The sequence below is a fragment of the Mytilus californianus genome, unplaced genomic scaffold (genome assembly GCF_021869535.1).
Source record: "Mytilus californianus isolate M0D057914Y unplaced genomic scaffold, xbMytCali1.0.p SCAF_5, whole genome shotgun sequence".
Lineage (NCBI taxonomy): Eukaryota > Metazoa > Mollusca > Bivalvia > Mytilida > Mytilidae > Mytilus > Mytilus californianus.
Genome location: NW_026262701.1, coordinates 80,893,017 through 80,915,668, shown reverse-complemented (window position 1 = coordinate 80,915,668; position 22,652 = coordinate 80,893,017). Strand labels below are relative to the sequence as shown.

The 22,652-nt window shown below is 31.4% G+C and overlaps 1 protein-coding gene across 3 annotated transcripts in view; it reads right to left on the bottom strand.

The window, feature by feature from the left end:
• The window catches only part of LOC127703147 (short-chain collagen C4-like), a 134,371-nt gene that overhangs the window by 32,689 nt on the left and 79,030 nt on the right, over positions 1 to 22,652 (bottom strand). Inside the window, exons 1-5 of one of the 3 annotated variants that reach the window (XM_052207645.1) lie at positions 19,311 to 19,350; positions 19,035 to 19,207; positions 18,308 to 18,376; positions 17,360 to 17,596; positions 16,827 to 17,083 (exon numbers count right to left, since the gene is read on the bottom strand). The exons of 1 other annotated variant lie outside the window; for it this stretch is intronic. In XM_052207645.1, coding sequence (XP_052063605.1) covers positions 16,845 to 17,083; positions 17,360 to 17,596; positions 18,308 to 18,376; positions 19,035 to 19,206 — 717 coding nt within the window. In that variant the 5' untranslated portion in view covers position 19,207; positions 19,311 to 19,350 and the 3' untranslated portion in view covers positions 16,827 to 16,844. Of the gene's footprint in view, positions 1 to 16,826; positions 17,084 to 17,359; positions 17,597 to 18,307; positions 18,377 to 19,034; positions 19,208 to 19,310; positions 19,351 to 22,652 lie in introns of those variants that run through there. One more of the 3 variants, XM_052207646.1, reaches the window with a different exon arrangement.

The window sequence follows — 22,652 nt, the reverse complement described above, 5'->3', positions numbered from 1 at the left end:
AAAAAAAACCTTTAAAAACTGGCAATCCCCGCTCTCAGTAAAAATCTGGTTCCACTATTTTAAAACTGTACATATATCTTGCTGAATAAATCCCTAACGTCAAATTTATTTTATTATTGTAAATATAAATTTTCTCTGTGACTATGATACGTAGATTTATGAGAATAAACTTCATTCATTCACTTTTCAATTTATATTTGTTTTATGTTTATTCGATTATATGATCATTAAGTATATAAATCTGTTAAATGAGACTCATCAAATCAGGCCCATAATAAATATTGCAAATACTTCATAAAAACTTTAACTTGATTTAGATTTTAACCCAATATGAATAAAAAAACTTCCTATGACATATATATATGATAAATAAAAAAAAATATATATAATATTAAAACTGTTCAAGACATTTTTGTTTAACAATAATTGAAAAGTTTTTAAATTCCGAAAAATATTACCTTACACAAAAATGCAAGAAATTTGAGAGGGTGTGAATGTGGGTTTGCAGAAAAGAGAATATGAATGTAAGAATATAAAGAATAAAGAAAAATGTACCAAAAAAAATTGAGAATAGAGAACAATGAGGTGCTACTACATAATGAATAGAGAATAATGGACAAAAGATATATATATATAAAAAAAAAGAAAAACGGCATTTGGTCTCTTGTGGAGAGATTCTTCCTTCACGATCATACCTTATATTCTTATTTTTATATATAACATTTTAAATAGTTCAGAATGTGTCTATACAGTGCCTCATAAGTCAACTATTGCTCGGAATTTGTCTTTTATTACTGTTCACATACATTGTGAATTTAAGAATATATTGGGTGTACATCAATGTGACAGCAACTCTACGACAACAATATCTAGAATACATTTTGATACCAACATACCATAAGTCTTTATCAGTAGATAGGTGTACTCATATAGTGTATAACAGTTAGAAGTAATTAAACAGAAGCAATCAACAAACTTATACATTCGTACTGAACATGCATGAAATAATTTCCACTGGAAATCAGGCAATAATCAATCAATCATAGATGACATTATGTTTTAAAGCTCAAAAATATAACACACACATATATGTATATATACGTGAAACTGTGATACTATGACTATCTTTTTTATTTAAGAGTAAAAACCTAATTATTATGCTATATAATCTAAACGAAAATCCTATGTCTGAAAAATATGGGCATTCCTTATATTGTGCATATTTGATTGTCACACGATAACACGTTTTAAAACATATTTTTAACCCCCCCCTCCCCCCCCTTTTCCTTTTGTAGATGCATTGTATCTTACTTTAAAAATGTCCATAATTTCAACATATTTAAACACTATTTCTTTAAACATTTTTATTTGTATTCTCATATTTTTATTTATTTTATCTACTTTTATTTATTTAATTTATTTTTAATATTTATGTTATGTTATGACCACTTATAATTTGTATTCATGTTTTTATGGGAATAAACTATCTTTCTATCTGTACATCTTCATGATTCTTTTAAAATTAAAAGTTAAAACTATACACAGGTAACTTACAGCTGAATGTATTAAACATGTGGTGAAAGCCGGAGGTGGACATCCTGTGTATATGTGATTGCAATGGCAATTAGCTTTTTTGTTAATTTGTTAAGACGACAGTCGTACGTGTTTAAAGTGAACCGACACGGATCACGAAACACCAAACACCTAGACTTGAAGTCAACAGTAATCGAAAAATTAAAGAATAATAGTAATCGATATACAGCACTTGGATTAATTTTGAATCAAACAATATATCGTATTTCTTCAATTGTCAGTAAACACTAATTTTAGGTTGCTATATTTATCTTTAACTGTATATTTTGAATATATATTGAACATATTTAAACATTGGAATTTTTTTATTTCTGTGTCGTTTGGTCTGTTGCGGAGAATTGTCTCATTTTGGCAATCATACCACTTGCATCTTCTAATTTGTATATATATTTTGTCCTCTTTTTTTTCACACAGCTCTTAACGTAATTAGGTGTTTGGGAACTACCATTCAACTGTAACTTGATTTTTATTTTTTTTATTTTAAATATCTTATCAGGGAAAAGGGGAATATATTTCGTAATGTGAGTTTTTTTGTCAAAAAATTTATAAAGCAAAAATCGCGACAAAAATAATGCTTGTGTGCGGTAAAAGAAAATCAGAATGACCCACCTCCCCCTTCAGAGATACATGTTCGTTATTTTATATGTTATTGCCTTTTAAATTCTGATAGTATGTTCATTTAATTATATATTCATCAAGATCACGGAAAGGACCTCAAATAAAGCTTGATGTCGGCATGCAAAGTGTAAACGACCATACCAAAATCCAAGTGTAAATCATAATGCACGCAGCCTAATGCATGTGCAAAAGTGCTTATCTATTTTGGCTATGCTTGCACATAAAAAAAATAGCTGCGAAAGCCCATTCTATGAACGTTCACATACGGCGCTGGTTATACTATCATCACACAATATTGAGAATGAAAATATGTTTTGATATTTAACCTTGTTGAACTTATTAATGCACTCAATTGCTGACCTTGGCAATGTCTCTTTTGGATTGAACTAGAAATACAACCATATTTTTACCCCGAGAATAACTTAAAAGACCCCTCCCCCCTCACTCTATGATTGGTCGTCACCTTAGTGGGGGCTAAAATCTGAATACCGAGGCCTGACTGCCTTAAACAACAGACGACGAACATCATACAGTGGATACAACATTTGACATGTATGAATGATGGACGACAATCGACGGACACAAAATGGTTGTACTGAATAATTTCAACTGACCACATAACCCTATAAATCAATTTATTTACATAGTTACTTGAACTCGTCCAAGGAATATATTTCTGGACAAAAACGAATTCAGTATGTTTACGGTACAAACAGGCACAACACCAATAATGGATACAATTGTGGCTTATACTGTTTAATTAATTTTTAGAGCAAAATTTGATTGATTGAGTGTTGGTTGCTTTAGGTCCAGTGGCAAACATTTCATGCATAATCAGGACGAGAAGTCGTGTCTAAAATAGATTATGAAGTAATAGGTATAACAAATTTTTAAAATTTTCTCATCATTTGATAAAAGGATATTTTCTAAGCTATTTAAATTTGTACGAACCATATTTTTTTCTGACAAAATTATATATTTTACTCTAAATTAACGCAAACGATTCTGAACATATTAAGAACATTGAAACGTAAGTCTCGGGAATTATTCGTTTAATAAGGCTTATGGTCATTTAACCCCGCTGCATTTGTTTGCACCTGTCCTAAGTCAGGAACCTGTTGTTCAGTGGTTGTCATTTTTTGATGGTTTTACACTAGTCATTTTGGGTTATTTATAGCTTGTTGTTCGGTGTGAGCCAAGGCTCCATGTTGAAGGCCGTACTTTGATAATGGTTATTTTTGTACAAATTGTGACTTGGATGGAGAGTTGTCTCATTAGCACTGATACAACAACTTCGTATATCTATTTTGACCATAGAATATCAATTCTTTTTTATTGTCGACATTTTTATTCCTTTTGTCTTGATAACTCTATAATACATATAAATTTTAAAAGCTGACCACATTCTAACTTTATAATAGTTGACGCAAATCAAAGCCATGCACGCCAATAACTTTATCGGAAGAGAAATAAAACAAAATCAAAATTATTTGTCCTTTTAATCTTTGTAAATAAGAGCAAAACATATGATTATACATTTTTTGTATTATAGTCTCGATTTTCGAATTTTACCGATGTAAAACTACAGACTCTCCTGGACGATGAATTTTGACAGTTTGAAAAAAAAACAGGACAGGAGTTTGAAGTAAAAAAAGGCAGGATGACTATTTATGAAAAAAAAAGTCAGCATAAAGTAATAAAAAGGACCGAATAGAGTGAAAAATAAAAAGGAAGGACAGGGATTCCAAAAATTAGCCCCCCCCCCCCCTCCCCCGCGGCCATAAAAATCAAATGGTAGCTCCCCGAAGTAAATGCAACCAATACAGGCCATATTGTTTATAAAATAACCATCCTAAATATATCCTACAGTTAGGACCATCCTAAGACCATCTTAAGACACCTAAATTGGTATCCTAAAAATAGGACAATTCCTAGGATTTTCCTAAGTTGCGACATGTTTGATAAACCCACTAAGGACTAAGATACGCCCTAAGTTGGTCTTAGGACACGTCCTAATACTAAGACTGCTTCGATAAACAGGCCCCAGTAGTACAAATGAATTTGACTCCGTATTCTGTCATATTTCGGTTTTATTTCTAAACAATTTCATTCAGTAAGATTTGGTTTTACATTGAGCTCGTTCTTGTCCAGTCATAGATTCCTTGAACAGTTTTAATGTAAAAGTAAATTTTGAAGAACGATTTGTTGCATGTAAGACAAGTGAAAAGAAAATGTCTTAATTTTATTCCTTAGTAATACGAATGTTTTAACAAATCCGCATTTAGTAAGATTTTGTTTCTCTTTAAAATCGTTCTTGTCCAGTAATACAAGCAATTTCAATGTGAAAATAAATTCTGAAAAATGAATTCGTCTCCGTTTTCTTCTCCATTTTCTGAAAATTAAAATATTTAGTTATTATTTCTAAACAATTTGTAAGTAAGATTGTAATAAGATTTGGTTTTACATTCTAAACTAAATTCTGAAAAATAATTTTTTTGTTGTAAAACAACTGAAATTTTTTTTTTATTTTGTTTCTCAGTTCTTCGCATGTTGTTTTCGTTTTCTTGTCTGTTGATTGACACGAAATCCGTTCAAACAACGACTAAGTCTTTGTGCACAGATTTTGAAGTGCCAAAACCCCAGAAACCTGCTCGTAAGCCAAACCAAAGAAAAAGACCAAGGAAAGCACGTACGCAGCCAAGATATAAGACTTAGCAAATCATATAAATAAATACTTATCCGTCTTATAAAGGTTAAATTCTAAATATTTTTATTGTAAATATTGTACATAATTGTCTTCTCTATACCTATGTATATGGTTTATTGAGAATAAAAATATAAAAATTCAATAAAATTTTATATTCAGTAACCAATGTTTTTGCTTATTAAGTTGATTTTGGAGAGAGAGAAAAAAAATCACAAAGAAAAACAAAAATCGAAATTGTTACAGAAAAAAAGGCAACCATAAAACAATATGATTTTATATTTTCTTAATTCATGAACTGCAGAACGCACAAGAACAAAATTGCTTGACAAATAAACTGAAAAAGTACATTGAATAGGTTATTTTATTTTTTCTCCATAAACGTAAAATTCACTATGCATAATTTAAATTTAATTACATTAAACAATCCCGGAAAACTTTTTAACATCGTGTTATTCATTTTGAACGTAACACCGTTGATGGGGTAATTCACGGCTCAGTAGTTGTGTAATCAGTGACACGTGCCCTCATTATTTTATAAGAATTAACATATCTATTTAAGTTCGATTTCAAATTCTACCAAAATTTACCCCTTAAATAAGCAGCGTGTAACAAATATAATCATTTGTCCTGTGTGCAAATGCGATGACTATAAAGGGTCCTGGGTGCACTCAGGAGGTAATTAGCAGTGTTTAGACGTACCCGACAAGTATATCATCAGTGATAAACTTACGAAATAATTCATGGAAACCATAGATTTGTTGGACATTTACACATGGCCAGGGCCGTGATATTCGAAATTTATCCTGAGCGTAAGCGAGGGATAAAATTAACGAATATCGCGGCCCAGGCGATGTGTAAATGTCCAACAAATCTATGGCTTCCATGAATTATTTCGATTCTAATAGGACAAATACGGTAATTTAAAAACTGAAGCGAACGTAATATTGCCGTGTGTATGGCTGTTCTATTTTACCCCCGTAAGATAAAAGCTACAAATTTCATATAAATCTAAGTCTTACATAATTTTTTCTCAAATAAGCAGTAGAAAAAATGTGTTCAATTCTCATAGTTCTTAACCCAAACATTTATTTTTCGTTGGCTACTATTTACTGTCAAATCCAGAGTTAACATGTCGTAACTAAGGAGTGAGCCGCCATGTTGACTTGCTGAAATCCACAAGTGTGCGAATAATGTAATGGAATAGAAAACGAAACAACACCTACCTCAAAACTCCATTTTAATGCAATATTATCCGAACTTAGGGCGTATACGTAACGGCCTGTATGAAATATTCCACACAGAATGTACACGGAATAAAGTAGGAATATTGCATTGAATTCCTACCAGAAAAGAGTGATATTCTAGTCAGACAGTAGTAGGAATCCACACGGAAAATAGCCGAAATATTTAAATTAGCAGGAATTTCTTAGTAGGAATATTTAAATTAGCAGGAATAATTTGGCGGGAAAATAAAATTCCTACTAGAAAACCTGGCAGGAATTTTTCAAAATTCCACATAGAAAAAAATATTTTCTAGTAGGAATCTAAAAATATACAAAATGTAAGTGTATATTCACAAATACACAACTGGGTCAATCATTTAAGTTTGAATCTCAACAACAAAAAACAAAGGAAATGCATGGAATATATTCATTTAAAAAAAACTATCAGTGATTGACATTTATATTTCCTACAAATCATAAGTGCACATTTAATATTTGTAGACTGCTTCCTTTTTCAAGCTTGGAATCATCTACAATAAAAATAAATATATGTATATATTGAGAATGAACTTGTTTCCTTAATTTCTATGTATTATGTAACAAATATTGCAACTTGTATAATTATTACTAGGAAATGAAAGGATATGGAGTAAAAGTACATGGGACAAAATCGCACACAATACAGAGAAAACATAGAAAATCATCAATGAACAGGGCTTTAATTCCTGTTCTTCATATTGACAGTTGATGTAGGGTCTTCAACAATGAACGAATCAACATATTACTACAATAGCTACATGTATCATTTCCTTTTAAAATTTAACAGTAAACCCTGGGTTTTATTTGACATTTGAGTTTTAATTTCTTTCCTCCTTATATTTTGTAATAATTTAAATGTTTTGCAGTTTTTACCAATGTTCAAGTTGATCAATAAATACCCAATATAACCTTAAGAAATGCAAATTCTTAACAACATTATATAGCATGTTGCTTCATACTTCTTTTTCAAAATGTTTTGCATATCCAGTAAAATTACAAGAACGAGAACAGGTACACGATAAAGGGTGCAATTAACATTTGTGGACATCATAATTAAAGTCATGTGTGATACCTACATGTATGAATGACCCTTTGAAATTTGCCCTCAAGACAATTTACTGTTTTGTTGACATCTGTATATTACGTGGTAAGATATACTGTTCCCAGATATTACCTATAACATTATAGTATGTACATGTATATTCTACATGTTCTAAATTCTCGTTATTACAAATACATCCTGATTATTAGCTATTCTATTTCACATTTTACTACATTTAATAGTACAAATTTGATGTATGGTCATGAATTTATTTATTTAAGTAAATATATGATATATCTTGTATATATATACATGTATTATAAATAAAAATATTTTTGAGGAACAAATTAACTTTAAAATTAATATTGTATAAAGCCCAAATAAAATGATATGTGTGTTTTCTATTCCATCTTTGAAAAAATAGGGTAGGTAGGAAGGGATTTTCTTTTTATTTTACAATTTTATTTTACATTGAGTCTATGGGAGAGATTAATTCTGACTTTAACAGTGCTTATTGAAAAATGACAAAAAAAACTTTAAGGTAGACTTTATCTTACTTTAAGCTTAAAACATAGGGTAGGTAGGGACATACACATATGTTTTATTTGGCCTCACAGACATAGTACTTTATGATGTAAAACAAGTTAGCTTATTTTCTAGATAATTAGATAATTATGAATTTTATGACATTTAAGTTTATATGAAAGTTAATATAATGGTTCAAGATAATAAAAAATATAACTTAAAAATGTTTTCAGCCATGAAACATATAAATATTATAAATAAAAGACAACCTAATCTCAAAACTTTATGATCACTCTTCCTGTACCCTTTTGTTTTGGGCTTTTTGTCCCGAATTCTCCAACTGGTAATAAACATGGATATAATAGATAAGGAGATGTTGTATGATCATTGTAAATGAAAACTATCCACCTAAGACTAAAGGACGAGGATGTTTAAAACTATAAGGCACTGAATAATAATCAACAATGACCATAACTCATACAGTTTTGGTCGGTGAGAATAAAATGCCCAGCATGACAAATGCTGAAATTGTTCTAAGAGAAAACTAATGCCATTAGCATGATTAGTTATGTTCTTATTTATTTGAAAATCAGGAGATGTGGCATGATTGCCAATGAGACAACTATACACCAGAGTTCAAATGACAAAAATATAAGCAATAATAGGTCACCATCTAGCCTTCAACAATGAAAACTCCTATAATGTATAGTCAGTTATAAAATGTCCAACATGAAAAATTTGAAACAGTTCAAAAATGTTAAATGAGAAAACAAAAGTCCTTATCTTTAATTTCAGTTAGGGAAAACACATGACAGCCATGAACCAACTCACACCACTGAATTACAGGGGTTGTCTTTAAAAAATATAAATCCTAAAAATCCGAACATGTTGCACTGTGGTTGTTATCATATCTTAAAAATTGCAATTTTCTTCAAAAGTTATGATCAAGGGTAAACATGGTTACACTTAATACCACCTTCACCTAGTGACAGGGGCATACCAATAAATTCCACTGTCTTTCATATTTATTTAATATCTTAGCCTTTATATTCATTTTGCTGTAAACTATATCATTTAGGGAATAATGTTTATTCTTCGCATAGTTTCATATATCATGATATATACTCAAATATAAAATGTATCATAATGAGTAATATGCCAAAAAGACGTAAAAACATATGTACCTTGATGCATATTTTCCACACTCTTACTAAAGTTTTCCTCGTCCAAAGTTTATGAAATTCATACACAATGCTAAGAACAACAACACTGTTACACACACACACAGAGATCAAAGTTAGGCAGCGAGTCATTTATCGTTCTAGAGATGCTCCTTTTTACCTTTGATAATTGCAAAGCTCGAGCTTTGAAATTATTTTATAATTAATCATAATTTATCTAAAATTCACTATTAAAAAAGCAAAGAGAGGTGGTATGACTTCGAATGAGACTATCTTCCACGCTGATCATTTATTAGCTAGTCAACAGATTGATGTTAAGTACAACTTAAAATTCATATATTTCAAAAGCATATTAAGGTTTATGTGTGACGCTAAATTCTTCAATAAACTGTACAGCCTTTTCTTCTGTGTATCATAGTTGGTTGTTTTTCCAAAACACAAATCAACAAGTATTGAAAACTCATTGTTTTATATAGATCAACCAGCAAAAAAGATAAACAAGTTCCTGAAAAGCATTATATATATGTATTTTGATTGATTAGTGTTTAACGCCACTTTCAGCACTAATATGACTATAATTGTGCTATTTCCTGGAGGTCTGTATATATGTGGAGGAAGTTGGAGTGACATTACACCCAGTTTTAGACATGCACCTTTCAGAAAGAGAAATTGTTAAGAAATATCATGAGATATGACAAAATAATGATTGACAAATAGTAAATTTTATATTTTTTCCTACCACACTTCATTTTTGAAATTCAGTTAAGCTGTTTAGGAAAAAAAACATATCTTTTAATGGGAAATTTTCAAGTGTATAAAGATTAGACTTTGACTTCTGATTGTACAAATAAAAAAATTCGTAAGGGTTCCGCGGAACCCAGTGTCTCGCCTACTTTTGGTGTTAATCGCAGGCTCAACAAAAATGAGGGAAAAAATTAATAAAAATATTCCTCTCTATACTATCTTTTGATAGTAAGTAGCTTCTGTCCAAGTTTGGTAAAAATCCAGGATAGTTTATGAATCTAATAAAAGTTTTAAAAACTTACACTGCAGACTGTATGTAATGTTAACTGGAAGAAAAACTAAGTCCATTTATAAGTAAAATACGGGAAAAATGGAACAAAATTTTTACAAAATTTACTTCTGGATACTATCTTATGATCATAAACAAGCTTCTTTTCAAGTTTGGTAGAAATCCAGGATAGTTTAAGAAAGTTATTAAAATTTTATAATCATTAACCACAGAGTGAATGTAATGTTTCCTGGCAGAAAAACTAAGTCCATTTATAAGTAAAAAACTGAAAAAATTGATTTTTTTTTTACAAAATTTACTTTTGGATATTATCTTATGATCATAAACAAGCTTCTGTCCAAGTTCGGTAGAAATCCAGGACAGTTTAAGAAAGTTATTAAAATTTCAAAAACTTTAACCACAGAGTGAATATTTGTGGACGCCGCCGACGACGACGTCGACGGAATGAAGGATCGCTATGTCTCGCTATTCCGACAAAAGTCGAAGGCTCGACAATGATGTAAAACCATTTCAAGCAAATGCTTTCTTTTTTCCACAAAAACAATGTTAAATTATATCCATCCGATTTAATACTATGCCACCTATAGATATATTAGTCTAGGTCCAACAGGAAGCTCCCTTGTCATGCTTGTCAATATTGTTACCCCGCTGACCTGCCCAGTGGCACATCCTTGGGGAGGGTTCCCAGGGGTTGGAACCCCCCTTTTTTGACGATAAATATTATACTTTTGAATTGGGGCATTCCCCCCTTTTTATCCTGGGTTTGACCCCCTCTTTGATATGGCTGGATCCGCCCTTGCTGTCCATGATTATTTTTATGCTTAGGCTAAATTTAACTCCAAGATCAGCTGCTAGTTTGAGATTATTTTGTTTTTAAATGTAAATGTCGAAGAACGGGAATTTCAATGAACAGCAACCTCCTCCCCCCCCCTTTTTTTTTATGAAAGTCGTCGATCATATCAACATTTAATGATCATTCAAGGTTCACAAATCAAAAAATTTTTGTAAAGAGAGGAATGTATAAAAAAATCAATCGAAACTGTCAAAATGTCTTCAAAATATATACTTACGTTACTTCAATCGGACACTTTTATCGGACACAGCAGACAAATGGCGCGAAATTATAGGGTAAATAATTTCGAAGCTATCGGGGTTTCTCACAATTTTAATCTTTATACGTACAGCTGTATACCCCGCTGGATAGTACTATAGTAGACTCATTTTACAGTTATCAATATTATATATTTGCGTAACCATTAAAGAATAATTATCAGAATTTTATTTGGTTATTGCAAGGACGTATGTTAGTTAGTTATACGTCCTTGGTTAGTGCAAGGATTTAAAATAGTATTACTATATACAAATCCTTAGTTATTCAATGCAAATATTTAAACAGTTATTATTTGTGTCTTCTTTTATCTATTTATGGAAGAGAAACAAATGTTAACAAAGAAAACAAAGACGTGTAACTACAGTCTAGTTGCCGATTATGTCTCGTTATTATTTAATGTTATTCATTTTTTTTCGCGTTTTTTATTTTTATAACTTCGATTCCTCTGCTATTCATAGGGAAACAATCCTCATGTAATTTTAATACACTGAAAAATACTGGACAAAAATTCTATCGATGAACTGACGTGTACTAAAATGTACTTAACAGTACTGGATATACTGCTAAGCGTTTTTTCTTAATTACCTGAACCAGTACTGACTGGTACTTAATCGATCGCGATAGTTGGTGTACTGAACACGTACTGAACAACTGAAAAAGATCTTGACGTTTTTCCTTGAGGTAATTTCAGGCATTTAAAAGTTGTTCAGTTTAAAATGACCGTTTCAGTAATAAAAACAGTTACTAGTGCTTGGTACAGGCATTTTTTTTATGTAGAAAATGGTGGATTAAACCTGGTTTAATAGCTAGCTAAATCTCTAACTTGTATGACAGTCACATATAATTCCAAATATGTTAAACGAAAGTAAAGTATGGTGTACCAGATATCACCTCAATATTTACAAGGATAATCCACTCATCAATATAAAATGGTCGAAATAAATGCATACTATCTTTTTTTGACATTTGTAAAGCTACTGTAAATTCAGAAATTATTGCGATGTTTTTATTATTGCGAAAAATACGACAGGGTTATCATCGCAATAATTTAAACTCACATTTTGAAATATTTTATATGAATTAAACAGGATTTTTCTCAATATCGCAAAAATTAAAATCGCATTTTAGTCTAAAATGACAAAATCGCAAAAATAAATGCACGCAATAATTTCTGAATTTACAGTATTCAAATTTATTATTACGTCTCATCTACGGCAAAACGCTGGAATTGTTTTTGGAATCCCATTCATGAAAAAAGAAACTTTAAGGCAGGAGATACACATGAGGCATTCATTTCCAATGAAAATTAGATAAATAATAAAACAAACAAAACAATGCAAAACGTAAACCTCAATGTTTTTTCAAAATGTAATTTTTTCTAATTGACCATATGTGCAATGTAACAAACGACTCTCCATCCCTCAAAACTTTCTGGGCCAAAACTTTTCCAACCATTTTAAAATCTATTTAGGAGTTGTTACTAGCATATAAAATCATAATCATCAAATAACGAAGCAGGCCCCCTTTTTAAGGTCAAAAGGTTGCCAACTCCAATGAAATCAGTAACAATATGTATTGCTCATAACACAATTAAATATAACTATTTAAAAAGTGGGTTTGAATGTCCCTTTGGTATCTTTCGCCTCTCTTTTATGTAATCACTAAGCGGTTATACATCAAATATATGTATTAGCTGAATATCTGCATTGCGGATTTACAAACGAGGTCAACAGTAGGTGAACTGTGAGATATTCTCTGTAATTATACCCCCGCTTTAAAAAAGTGGGGGTATACTGTTTTACCTCTGTCTGTCCGTCCATCCATCTGTCCGTCCATCCATCCATCTGTCCATCCATCCGTCAGTCTGTCAGTCCGTCAGTCTGTCCATCTGTCCCATGAAAATTTTTCGTCACATCTTTCTCAGGAACTACAATACAAGGATTTCTGAAATTTGGTTTCAGGGTTTAAATAAGTCAGCTATACCGTGTGATGCGTTTTCAGATTGATCACTCAAAAACTTCCTGTTTACCGAACACTTACATCATTTTACATAACACATTCAAGTTGAAAATTTTTGTCACATTTTTCTCAGGAACTACTTAACAAGGATTTCTGAAATTTGGTTTCAGGGTTTATATAAGTCTGCTTTACCTGGTGATGTGTTTTCAGATTCATCACTTAACAACTTCCTGTTTACCGAACACTTACATATTTTTACACTATTAAAATTATCTACTTGCGGCGGGGGTATCATCAGTGAGCAGTTGCTCGCAGTTTCACTTGTTTTTACTATTTATTACACATTTTACAAATACTAAATATCAGATATATATTCACATGAATAGCCATAAATACTGCAAATATATGTTACGATTATTTTCTTTTTATAGTAATAACAGACATGTTCATTTTTTATGACATTTATTGAGTTAAGCAGACACTGTTAGATTTGTTCTTTTGTATTTTAAATTGGGATTCAGATTTTAGAGTTTATTCTAAGGTCGAGTTACGCTATAAATGAGTGAATATGAAATTTTGACAGATATTTTTTATTTGAAGTTGTAAAACACATTAGCATGTTAAACTTTAAAATGAGAATCAAAACAAGTATGCAATGACTTCTTTTATTTTTCTAAAATATTATTTATGGTGATGAATATTTGAAAAGAATTCATGTAAAATGTATGATTTTTTTTTAAATATATGTACATAAATATTATCATATATCCAATACCAATACCAATCAATAGAATTCTCAGAAAATATATCTGTTTTTAAGAATACATATCCGTTTAATCAAGAATCGAATGTTTTTTTTTTTTAATTTGTATTGGAGTGTAAAAGCGTTGACCGAAGCGCGTTTTGTATGAAGCGCTTCATTCTAAAGCATTCGATTCTTATAATCACATTTTAATGATAAAACCATTAAATTAAGAGTTATATGAAGCTTTCCGTTTGGTTTTCTTTGCATTGTAACATTGTCACGAATGACACGTGCAGTCATTGCTGTTGTAATTGATACGGAAATACAATTTGATATTGGATTGCCACATGATTGTTGTCTGCCAATCAAAAGTACGGATTCTAATGAAACATACATGTATATAGTAATTTGATGTTAAAATCATATGAATTTAAATTTAGTTTTTAATGCATTTACAATTTTCTTAAGTTTCGTAGTGTAAAAACTAAATAAAAATAGCTTAACTCTTTACAGCCCTACACTCATGCTTATTTTGAACGACGTTTTGATATATTTTTCACCAAGAACATCTTTAAATAATGTAATGAACCAAATACGAAGTCTGCGACCCTATTTAGATTGTTTTAATCTACTAAAATGGAAATATTCTGGCATGAAGCAACAATATCTCAATTAGTAAGAAAAATCTTGTGACTGGTTTCCAATGAATGAACATTTCAAGATAGTTTTGCAAACGAGCACTATTTGAAGAATTTTCATTCAATTATTTTTCATTTCAATTCGAATCAAAGTGCTGTAAAGCATTGTATGCAAAATCTTACAAAAGATATCGCCTATTTTCTGTCCTTTGATCTTCAAAGTTAACAACTAACACCAGACGACAGATATTTAGATTTGAGAAAGGCTGAAATTGATCCCTTTATAAGGTAACGAGACCAATACATCCTACGTTTTAATTTCTAAAATATCACTGAAAAGTTAAAGAGGAGGGTATCTTTTTATACTAAAACATACTCATAGATAAAGTATTATCACTCCAGTAGTCAGCACTTCTGTGTTGACATGAATTATCAATAGTATGGTTGTAATTATAAATTAACTGTTTTCTACCTCAGGAATCATTTACCTTTAGCAATACCTTTCGGATTTTAGGGTCCACAATGCCTTTCAACTTCGTATTTTATTTAGCCTTTTTAACTTTTTGTATGAGAGCGCCACTAATGAGTCTTTTATAGTGATTAAGATTATAACACAATGTTGACTGCTGTACCCCTATTTTTGAAATGTTTACCTTTTATGTCTGTTTGTTTTGTTTACACATTCTTGTCAATAAAATGGAATTGTATGCAACCGTCATACAAGTGAGAGGTTTAGCTAGCTATAAAACCATTTTTAATCCACCATTTTCGACATAAGATAAATCCTGTACCAAGTCAGGAATATGACAGTTGTTTTCCATTCGTTTGATGTGTTTGAGCTTTTAAATTTGCCATTTGATAATTGAATTTTCCTTGGAGTTCGGTATTTTTGTTATTTTAACTTTTTATAGACGAAACGCGCGTCTGGTGTGCACAATTTTAAAACTAGTACCTATGATGAGTTTATTTACAATCACTTGGTCGATGCCACTGCTGGTGGAGATTTCCTCCCCGAGGGTATTAACAGCCCAGTAGTCAGCACTTCTATGTTGACGTGAATTATCATTGATGTGGTTATTATTATAAATTAACTGTTGGCAAAACTTTGAATTTGTCAAAGTACCAAGGATTTTCTATCCCAGGAATGAACTACCTAAGCTGTGTTTGGGAAACCTTTCGGAATTTAGGGTCCTCAATGCTCTTTAACTTCGAACTTTATTTGGCCTCTAAATTTTTCCATTCGAGCGTCACTGATAAGTCTGTTGTAGACGCAACGCGTGTCTGACGTGCAAAATTTTAAGTCTGGTATTTATGATGAATTTATTATTCCATATGAAAAACAAGTAAAAACCTGGCACTGCGAATTAATGGTCTCCAAACTGCAAACTTATTGAGAGAAACATTTTTATTTCAAGGTTTCAAAATACTACTATGATTTGAGAGACAAATACAGTTTGTACTATTGTTGCTATTTTTTCACCTATATGAATAGTTTGATACCATCCCGAAATCAAATTTTTTATTTTAGTAACAGTGACATTTGACATGTGTTGATCCCAAAACCAAGTTATCAAAACCTTTATTTCGGGCACTCGGACGGAAGGGACGATCGTACGACAAATCGCTTTTTATATGGTACCGAGTAATTATGGGGGAGCATAATAACTTCTTATTTTCTAGAGATTTTGCAAACAAAGAAGAAAACACCCTTTTGTTCAGATATAAAGATTGTGATTAAGTTCATTATTACCACTGGGTCGTTACCACTACTGGTTGAATGTAAGTCCGAGATTGTTCCATCAGCTGAGAAGTCAGTGGTTCGGTACTAACATGATTTATGAAATGTTTTTTTTCTGCTTAAATTCTTCCTTAAAAAATAAAGAAATTAGTGAGAAACTTAGGTTCCAACTCCCTCAGACAAGGTTGACCTTAGCAGAATTTGGCTATTTTTTATGTACCTTTTAATCGTATAGATCCTAACGTTTCTACGTCTTTATACATCCCTGGCTCTCAAATGCCTGGGTTTGAGCGTTCCTGAAGAAGGTAAATCCACAAAGACCTTCGAGGACACAAAATGTTTACAGTGTCATTATTATGAATAAATAACGTAAAGCATAACGAATATCAGATATTGAATCTATTATTTAAAAATGGGGATAGTTGTTTTTTTACATAATTACATACCCAAGGGAAAAAGCTAAACAATAATAAAAACAACTTGATATGCCTCTCCGAGTACCTCTCATAAAAACGAAAATAACAGAAGAATCATTACTCTTTAATATCAACAAACCGGCACACACAAACTTATATCAGACGATATAGAAGCCTGTTATTTTTACATGTGACGTTAAATCAAAGGACCGTTTAATACCCTTCATCCGAAACTTTTACATACTAGATAAGTGAAAATACGAGAACGTCATATTTTTATTTTGTACAAACGGTACAAAGCACTTCAGTGTTATCTTTGTATGGGGGACATCTCAGACTACCACATTTCGCTCTGACAGGATAAAACAATGCACCTTCTTCGTTGGATGATCGATTGTCCAATGGTTCTGCCTCTCCGTCCATACAGATATAGTCTGCTGTGTTATGAATCTTGTGTGGACTCATCAAGAAGCCACTGTACTCGGATTTCCATCCTTTATAACAGGACTTCCTCCCTAAATTAGAAAAAAGTCTAAATATAAAAACATAAATATATGAAATATATGCAATTTCTATATCAAAACACATTTATACTTTATCAATGATTGCGATAATACAGAACAATGCATTATTGTAAGCCGTGGCATTCAACATGTTCAAGGTATTATTCATGTTGAACCTTATAATCAACAATATTATGCGAGTAATATGATCTACAGTAGGTGAATAATGCAACATATTTCTTATAACTTTTAGGTAATAATCAAAATAAGTATTGATAACAAAACTACCTGCTATCATTAAAACAGAAACTTTATCTTTCCGCCTGCACACAGCACATGGGACCTCTTTTTCGGCCAAACTAACAGATAAACCGGATGGTTTAGTGCTGGAATGTATCTCATACTCGGAACCATATAGTCCGTCATTAGCATAGGAGTATTCTTTACCATTTTCAGGATCACTGGGTAAACAGAGGAAGTTGGAACCCCCTCCTTTGTTTTTATAATAGTTACCTCCAGTCTGTCCTGAATAAGTTTAAGGTAATTATCTTATTACAAATGTTATTATTCAGATTATCTATTTGTACATAACAATGACAAAGATATCGCAAACCAATTTTAAATCTTAGGTATTAACATGCCAGTAGTAGAGATAATAAGTTCGACTTTGAATCTGTGTTGTAGATTGTTACGCAAGCATTAGCAACTGTTTTATTTTTAAAAGTATCTCTTTCTATAACTGCAACCTTTCCTGGACCATAGCCATGTCATATCTTTAGATTCAACTAAAATCTAAAACATACTGGTACAAAAACAAAGTTTGTTTTTTTTAACGAATACCAGGCCTACTCTAGGGGAATAAAATTATGTGTTTTATGAATTATATGAAATTTGCTGTAATTGTTAGGGAGACAGTATTCTAATAAGATAAACGTGACATGATTTTTAATATATCTAAAATCTATATGAAATCTATATGAATATATACATATATAGGTCAAAAAAGTAAATGTGCAAGCATATAATTAGATATTAATAAAAAAAGCAAAAGTATCTATATGAATATATATATAGGTAAAAAGTAAATGTACAAGCATATAAGATATTAATAAAAACAGCAAACGTAGGCGAGTTAAAATGTCTTTAAGTGTCTAGCGCTTTCGTCAATCTGTAGAAAAATCTATGACTCTTATTTGCTTAAGTGATAATAATAGTAATAATAATAAAAATAAATACCTGCATACACAATATCCGTATTTCCAGGACATTTTTTCTTTCCCCATCTGACATATGTCACACCAATATCTTTAATAGACACAAGGAAGTGTTAATTTGTTGTATGAATAAACTCATCATAGATGAAACTATAATAATAAAATATAAAATACCAAACGCCTTACCTTTAACGTGTTTGTCATGGGCTTTCGTTAACAATTAGGATTTTACGCAAATAGAGTCTGTAAAAAGCCTTTAAATGGGGAGTTAAATATTCACCCAAGTACTAATTTTCAATGATAGAATAAATGTTTTTGCATAAAAACCAAAAGAAACTAGTAAAATATCGTTATATAATCACACCAACAATTTAAAGAGTAATAAATGTTGTCACAATCTTAAGTCTTTACATACCAGTATAGTCGTCTGATCTGTAATTTAATAGATTTTGTCTTATTCCCAATTTTGACATTTTGATTGAGTGTGGATTCGCATTGTGGGTGACGCATGCATAGCAGGAGACGCTTACCCTTTAGACGCATCTGGTCTCTTTCCTTTTGGAGTTTATTTATATTTATCGGTTTTTGTTTTTTTTAATATTTATTTGTCTCTTCTTAAATAATTTACGCGATTTTAATATTCATTTGGTTAAATACTGTCGCATCAATTTACAAATAAATTGTCAGTTAGTTAGTGCGACCACAAAGGCAGATTAAATGCCGATTTTGTACTGACAACAAAGACTAACCATGCTGTGAAGGTGTTAAAGGACAGTCCGCCTTCCGCGAAGTATGCAAGTAGTGTTTCATCATATCAATAAGAGACTGGTCTGATGGTGTCAGGCTGTATTTTGTACAATCATGTCCATAAGCACTGACTACAAAGGCAACAATGACAGTGGCAAAGCTGTATGTGGGCATTCTGAAAATCGAGTACAAGTAATAAGAAATAAATAAATAACAAATCAAAATAACAGTGCTATGAACAAAGTAACATATTTAATAAAAGTACATATTATTTTTACCTTTATGACTTCGAGGAATTCGTCTATGCGTTAATGCAGTACCTTCATTATATCTTATATCATGGATTGATCAATAAATGTATTTTTTTTAATTTGGATATAGCGTGTAGAATATATCCGATAGCGTAACAATATATTTTGACATTTTAAATGAAATTAAATTTTACTATATTTTATTGAATTCAAAGAAACTCTAGTTTTTTAAATCTCAAACGACAACTTTATAATGTATGGTATTGCTTTGTGAACTGTGTTCGTGAATTATGTTGTTGTTTATCGTAAAACGTACACATTCTAGTATTTGTGAACATGCTTTGCATATTAGTTATAAAGAACATATAGACATAACTATACAGTATGAATATTGCTCATTCTTGAAGCATGTTTTATGACCTATAGTTGTTGACATCCTTATTCTTTGGTCTCTTGGGGATAGTTAATCATAAATGTAACACATCTTCCAAATACATAATATTTACAAATTAAAGGAATAAAACCAGAATTCTACAACCCGTTCACACCATTAAAACGTATTCTTTTCAAAAGTTAAAGAGATTAAATGTTAATCTGTTACGATACACCTTTCGTGCCTATGCATGCATTTTATCTATTCTCTTATTTTGGGGGATTATTTTTTCACACAAATATATTCCTATCTAGCGATTCATTGAAGGACATAAAAGAATGACGTAAGTAAGGGATTTACTTGTCTTAATTTTTCTGTTTATTGCAGATTTTTTAATGTCGTAAATCGGGTTCTTTTCGAGTACTGTTTTGATTGCTGTTCGGGCCTACAAATGGACAGTAATTGTGTGTTGTGTCTATAATTCGCGATTTACGGCCTTTCAAAATGAATTTAAATGAACAGTGAAATGTTCGTGTATGGCATATTTTTACGGTAAAATGTCTACCATGAAAAAAACGAAAATTTTACCCACGCGAAATTTGCTGATATCTGATAGTTTCTAATGTTTTAATATCTTTTATACGGTATTGGTTTCATTCATAGTTTAAGGATGTACAGTTGTCAATGTTGGATAGCTGTTTAATTGGAAATCATACTACGCCTCATTATTTTTATATCTATTTACATTTGATCCATTTTTGAATATTATGTAAAATTGAAATAAAAAAAGATGAAACTAAATGTAGTATTGGGTTTGTTGGAATTTTTTCAAGATCTTTATTACAACAGCGTTAATACTGTCGGGGCTTAGTCAACTATCAAAGTTATTCGTTCTTTGTATGTTCACTTGTTTTTGTCAATATGTCTTTTGATTGAGTTAAGCCATCATTTCAATTGATATTTTATAGTGTGTCTTTCACTGATGTGATGTTACAATATTGTTTCAGGTTAGAAGGAAGGTTGACGCCTATTGAAACGTTTAAACCCGCTGCATTTGTTTTCACCTGTCCTACGTCAGGAACCTGATCTTCAGTGGTTGTCGTTTGTTGATATGGTCATAAGTGTTTCTCGTTTCTCGTTTTTTATATAGATTAGACCGTTGGTTTTCCTGTTTGAATGGTTTTACACTAGTCATTTTTGGGGCCCTTTATAGCTTGCTGTTCGGTGTGAGCCAAGGCTCTGTATTGAAAGCCGTACTTTGACTTATAATGGTTTACTTTTAAAAATTGTGACTTGGATGGAAAGTTGTCTCATTGGCACTCATACCACATCTTCTTATATCTATCGTAATATAAAAATAAGAAACACAACCATACTGTTGAACGTTTACTTCAAATATATATATACCGAGTGCTAAGGCTACGTCCCGTACTGACGTCAACCCCACCCTAGATACAATAGGTAAAACGCAACGTCGTAACTCCCGAGGCAGAATCTCCGGACTTCGAAAGGTAAATATTAAAATTAAATTACAATAAAGTAAAAATGAATGAAAATTACTGCTTCTCAAAATAAAATTTAAAACTTTCTAACTTGACCACAGTCACTTTCTTTCAGATTAGTTATCTTTGAATTAAATCACAATGAGTCTATTTCGTATACACAAATCATAGTGGGTATATTTCCGCGCACCTGTTCACATAATCAATTAAATAGTATCATATTATCGGTTTTTGAAAGTAGGTCAATAAATCAAACATTTTCGTAACAGTACATAATAAATCACAACAGTTCATTAGATACGTATCATTCAGTCCATCTTTTAATATTTTCCTTGCTAGTTCTGCTTCTTCAAGTCTCTCAATAAATCTGCGACGTTCCTGTTCCTTTATAATTTCTTCAAGGTCAAATTCCTCTGGTTTTTTTTCGAAACCAGAACGTTAAAGATGCTGGATATCGTAGACGAACGTGTACTACCTGGTTGTAAGGGTCCTGATAGTAAGTATCCAAGCTTTTGATTTAACCGCGATCGGCCCATCTCCTCGTATTACTTCGTCTTCGATAAAGTCCCAATAGTAGTCGGCACCAATTAGTAATGATATCTCAAAAGAATCGTCTTTGGTTACTGGATGTACGAGTTTTATCCTTTAAGATAATCCATATTTCGGTTAACGTACTGCATGTTATTCTGTAGTGGAACTGCTTTAGTGCGAATAATCAGAACTTCAATCCAAAATTGACGCCTATTATCGGTTTCGACGTGTACGGTGGATATGCATAGTTCTCTCGTGCTTGGTTTGTCCTTTCAAACGCTGATAGGTGTACAACTTCAACTCCTTCAGTTTTCAAATTCAACTTTTTTGCTAGAGCATCTGTTAAAAAAGATCTTTGTGCACCTTCATCAAATAAAACATTAGTTTGCATACATGTATTTTCTTACCATACGGGAACTACAGCTGTTTTCAGAAGCATATTTGTACGCATCTGTGTCGATGAATATAAAACTGTCGTATCTTCCTCATTTTCAGTGTCATTTAAAATATTGACGGGTGTAGATTGATTCTGTCTTTGATTGTTCTGTTTATCTGGGTTGCTTGCAGTTTCTCTGTTTCCATGGTTACTTGCATTACATAAGCTGGAATGTTGTCTCTTGTTACAATGTCGACACGTTCTTTTTGATTTACACTCATTAGCATGATGATTTCCTAAGCAGTTTAAGCATAAATTATCACGTTTTAAGATAGATATGCGGACTTTGTGGTCACTAACCTTGGTACTGTGTGCTGGTGCATGTATGTCTTTACAAAAAACACATGGTCTCTCCGTAATATTCCGTGAACTGACAGTCTATATACTCAAGATATGTACTTGTATTTTGTCCCGCCTCCATGATCTGAATTTCGTTCAATATACTCTTTCTCAAATCTTTCAAATTCCAACTTGACAGTCTGTGTTCTCTGATTAAGTGTCGTCTGATTTCACTAGATAACTTTTTC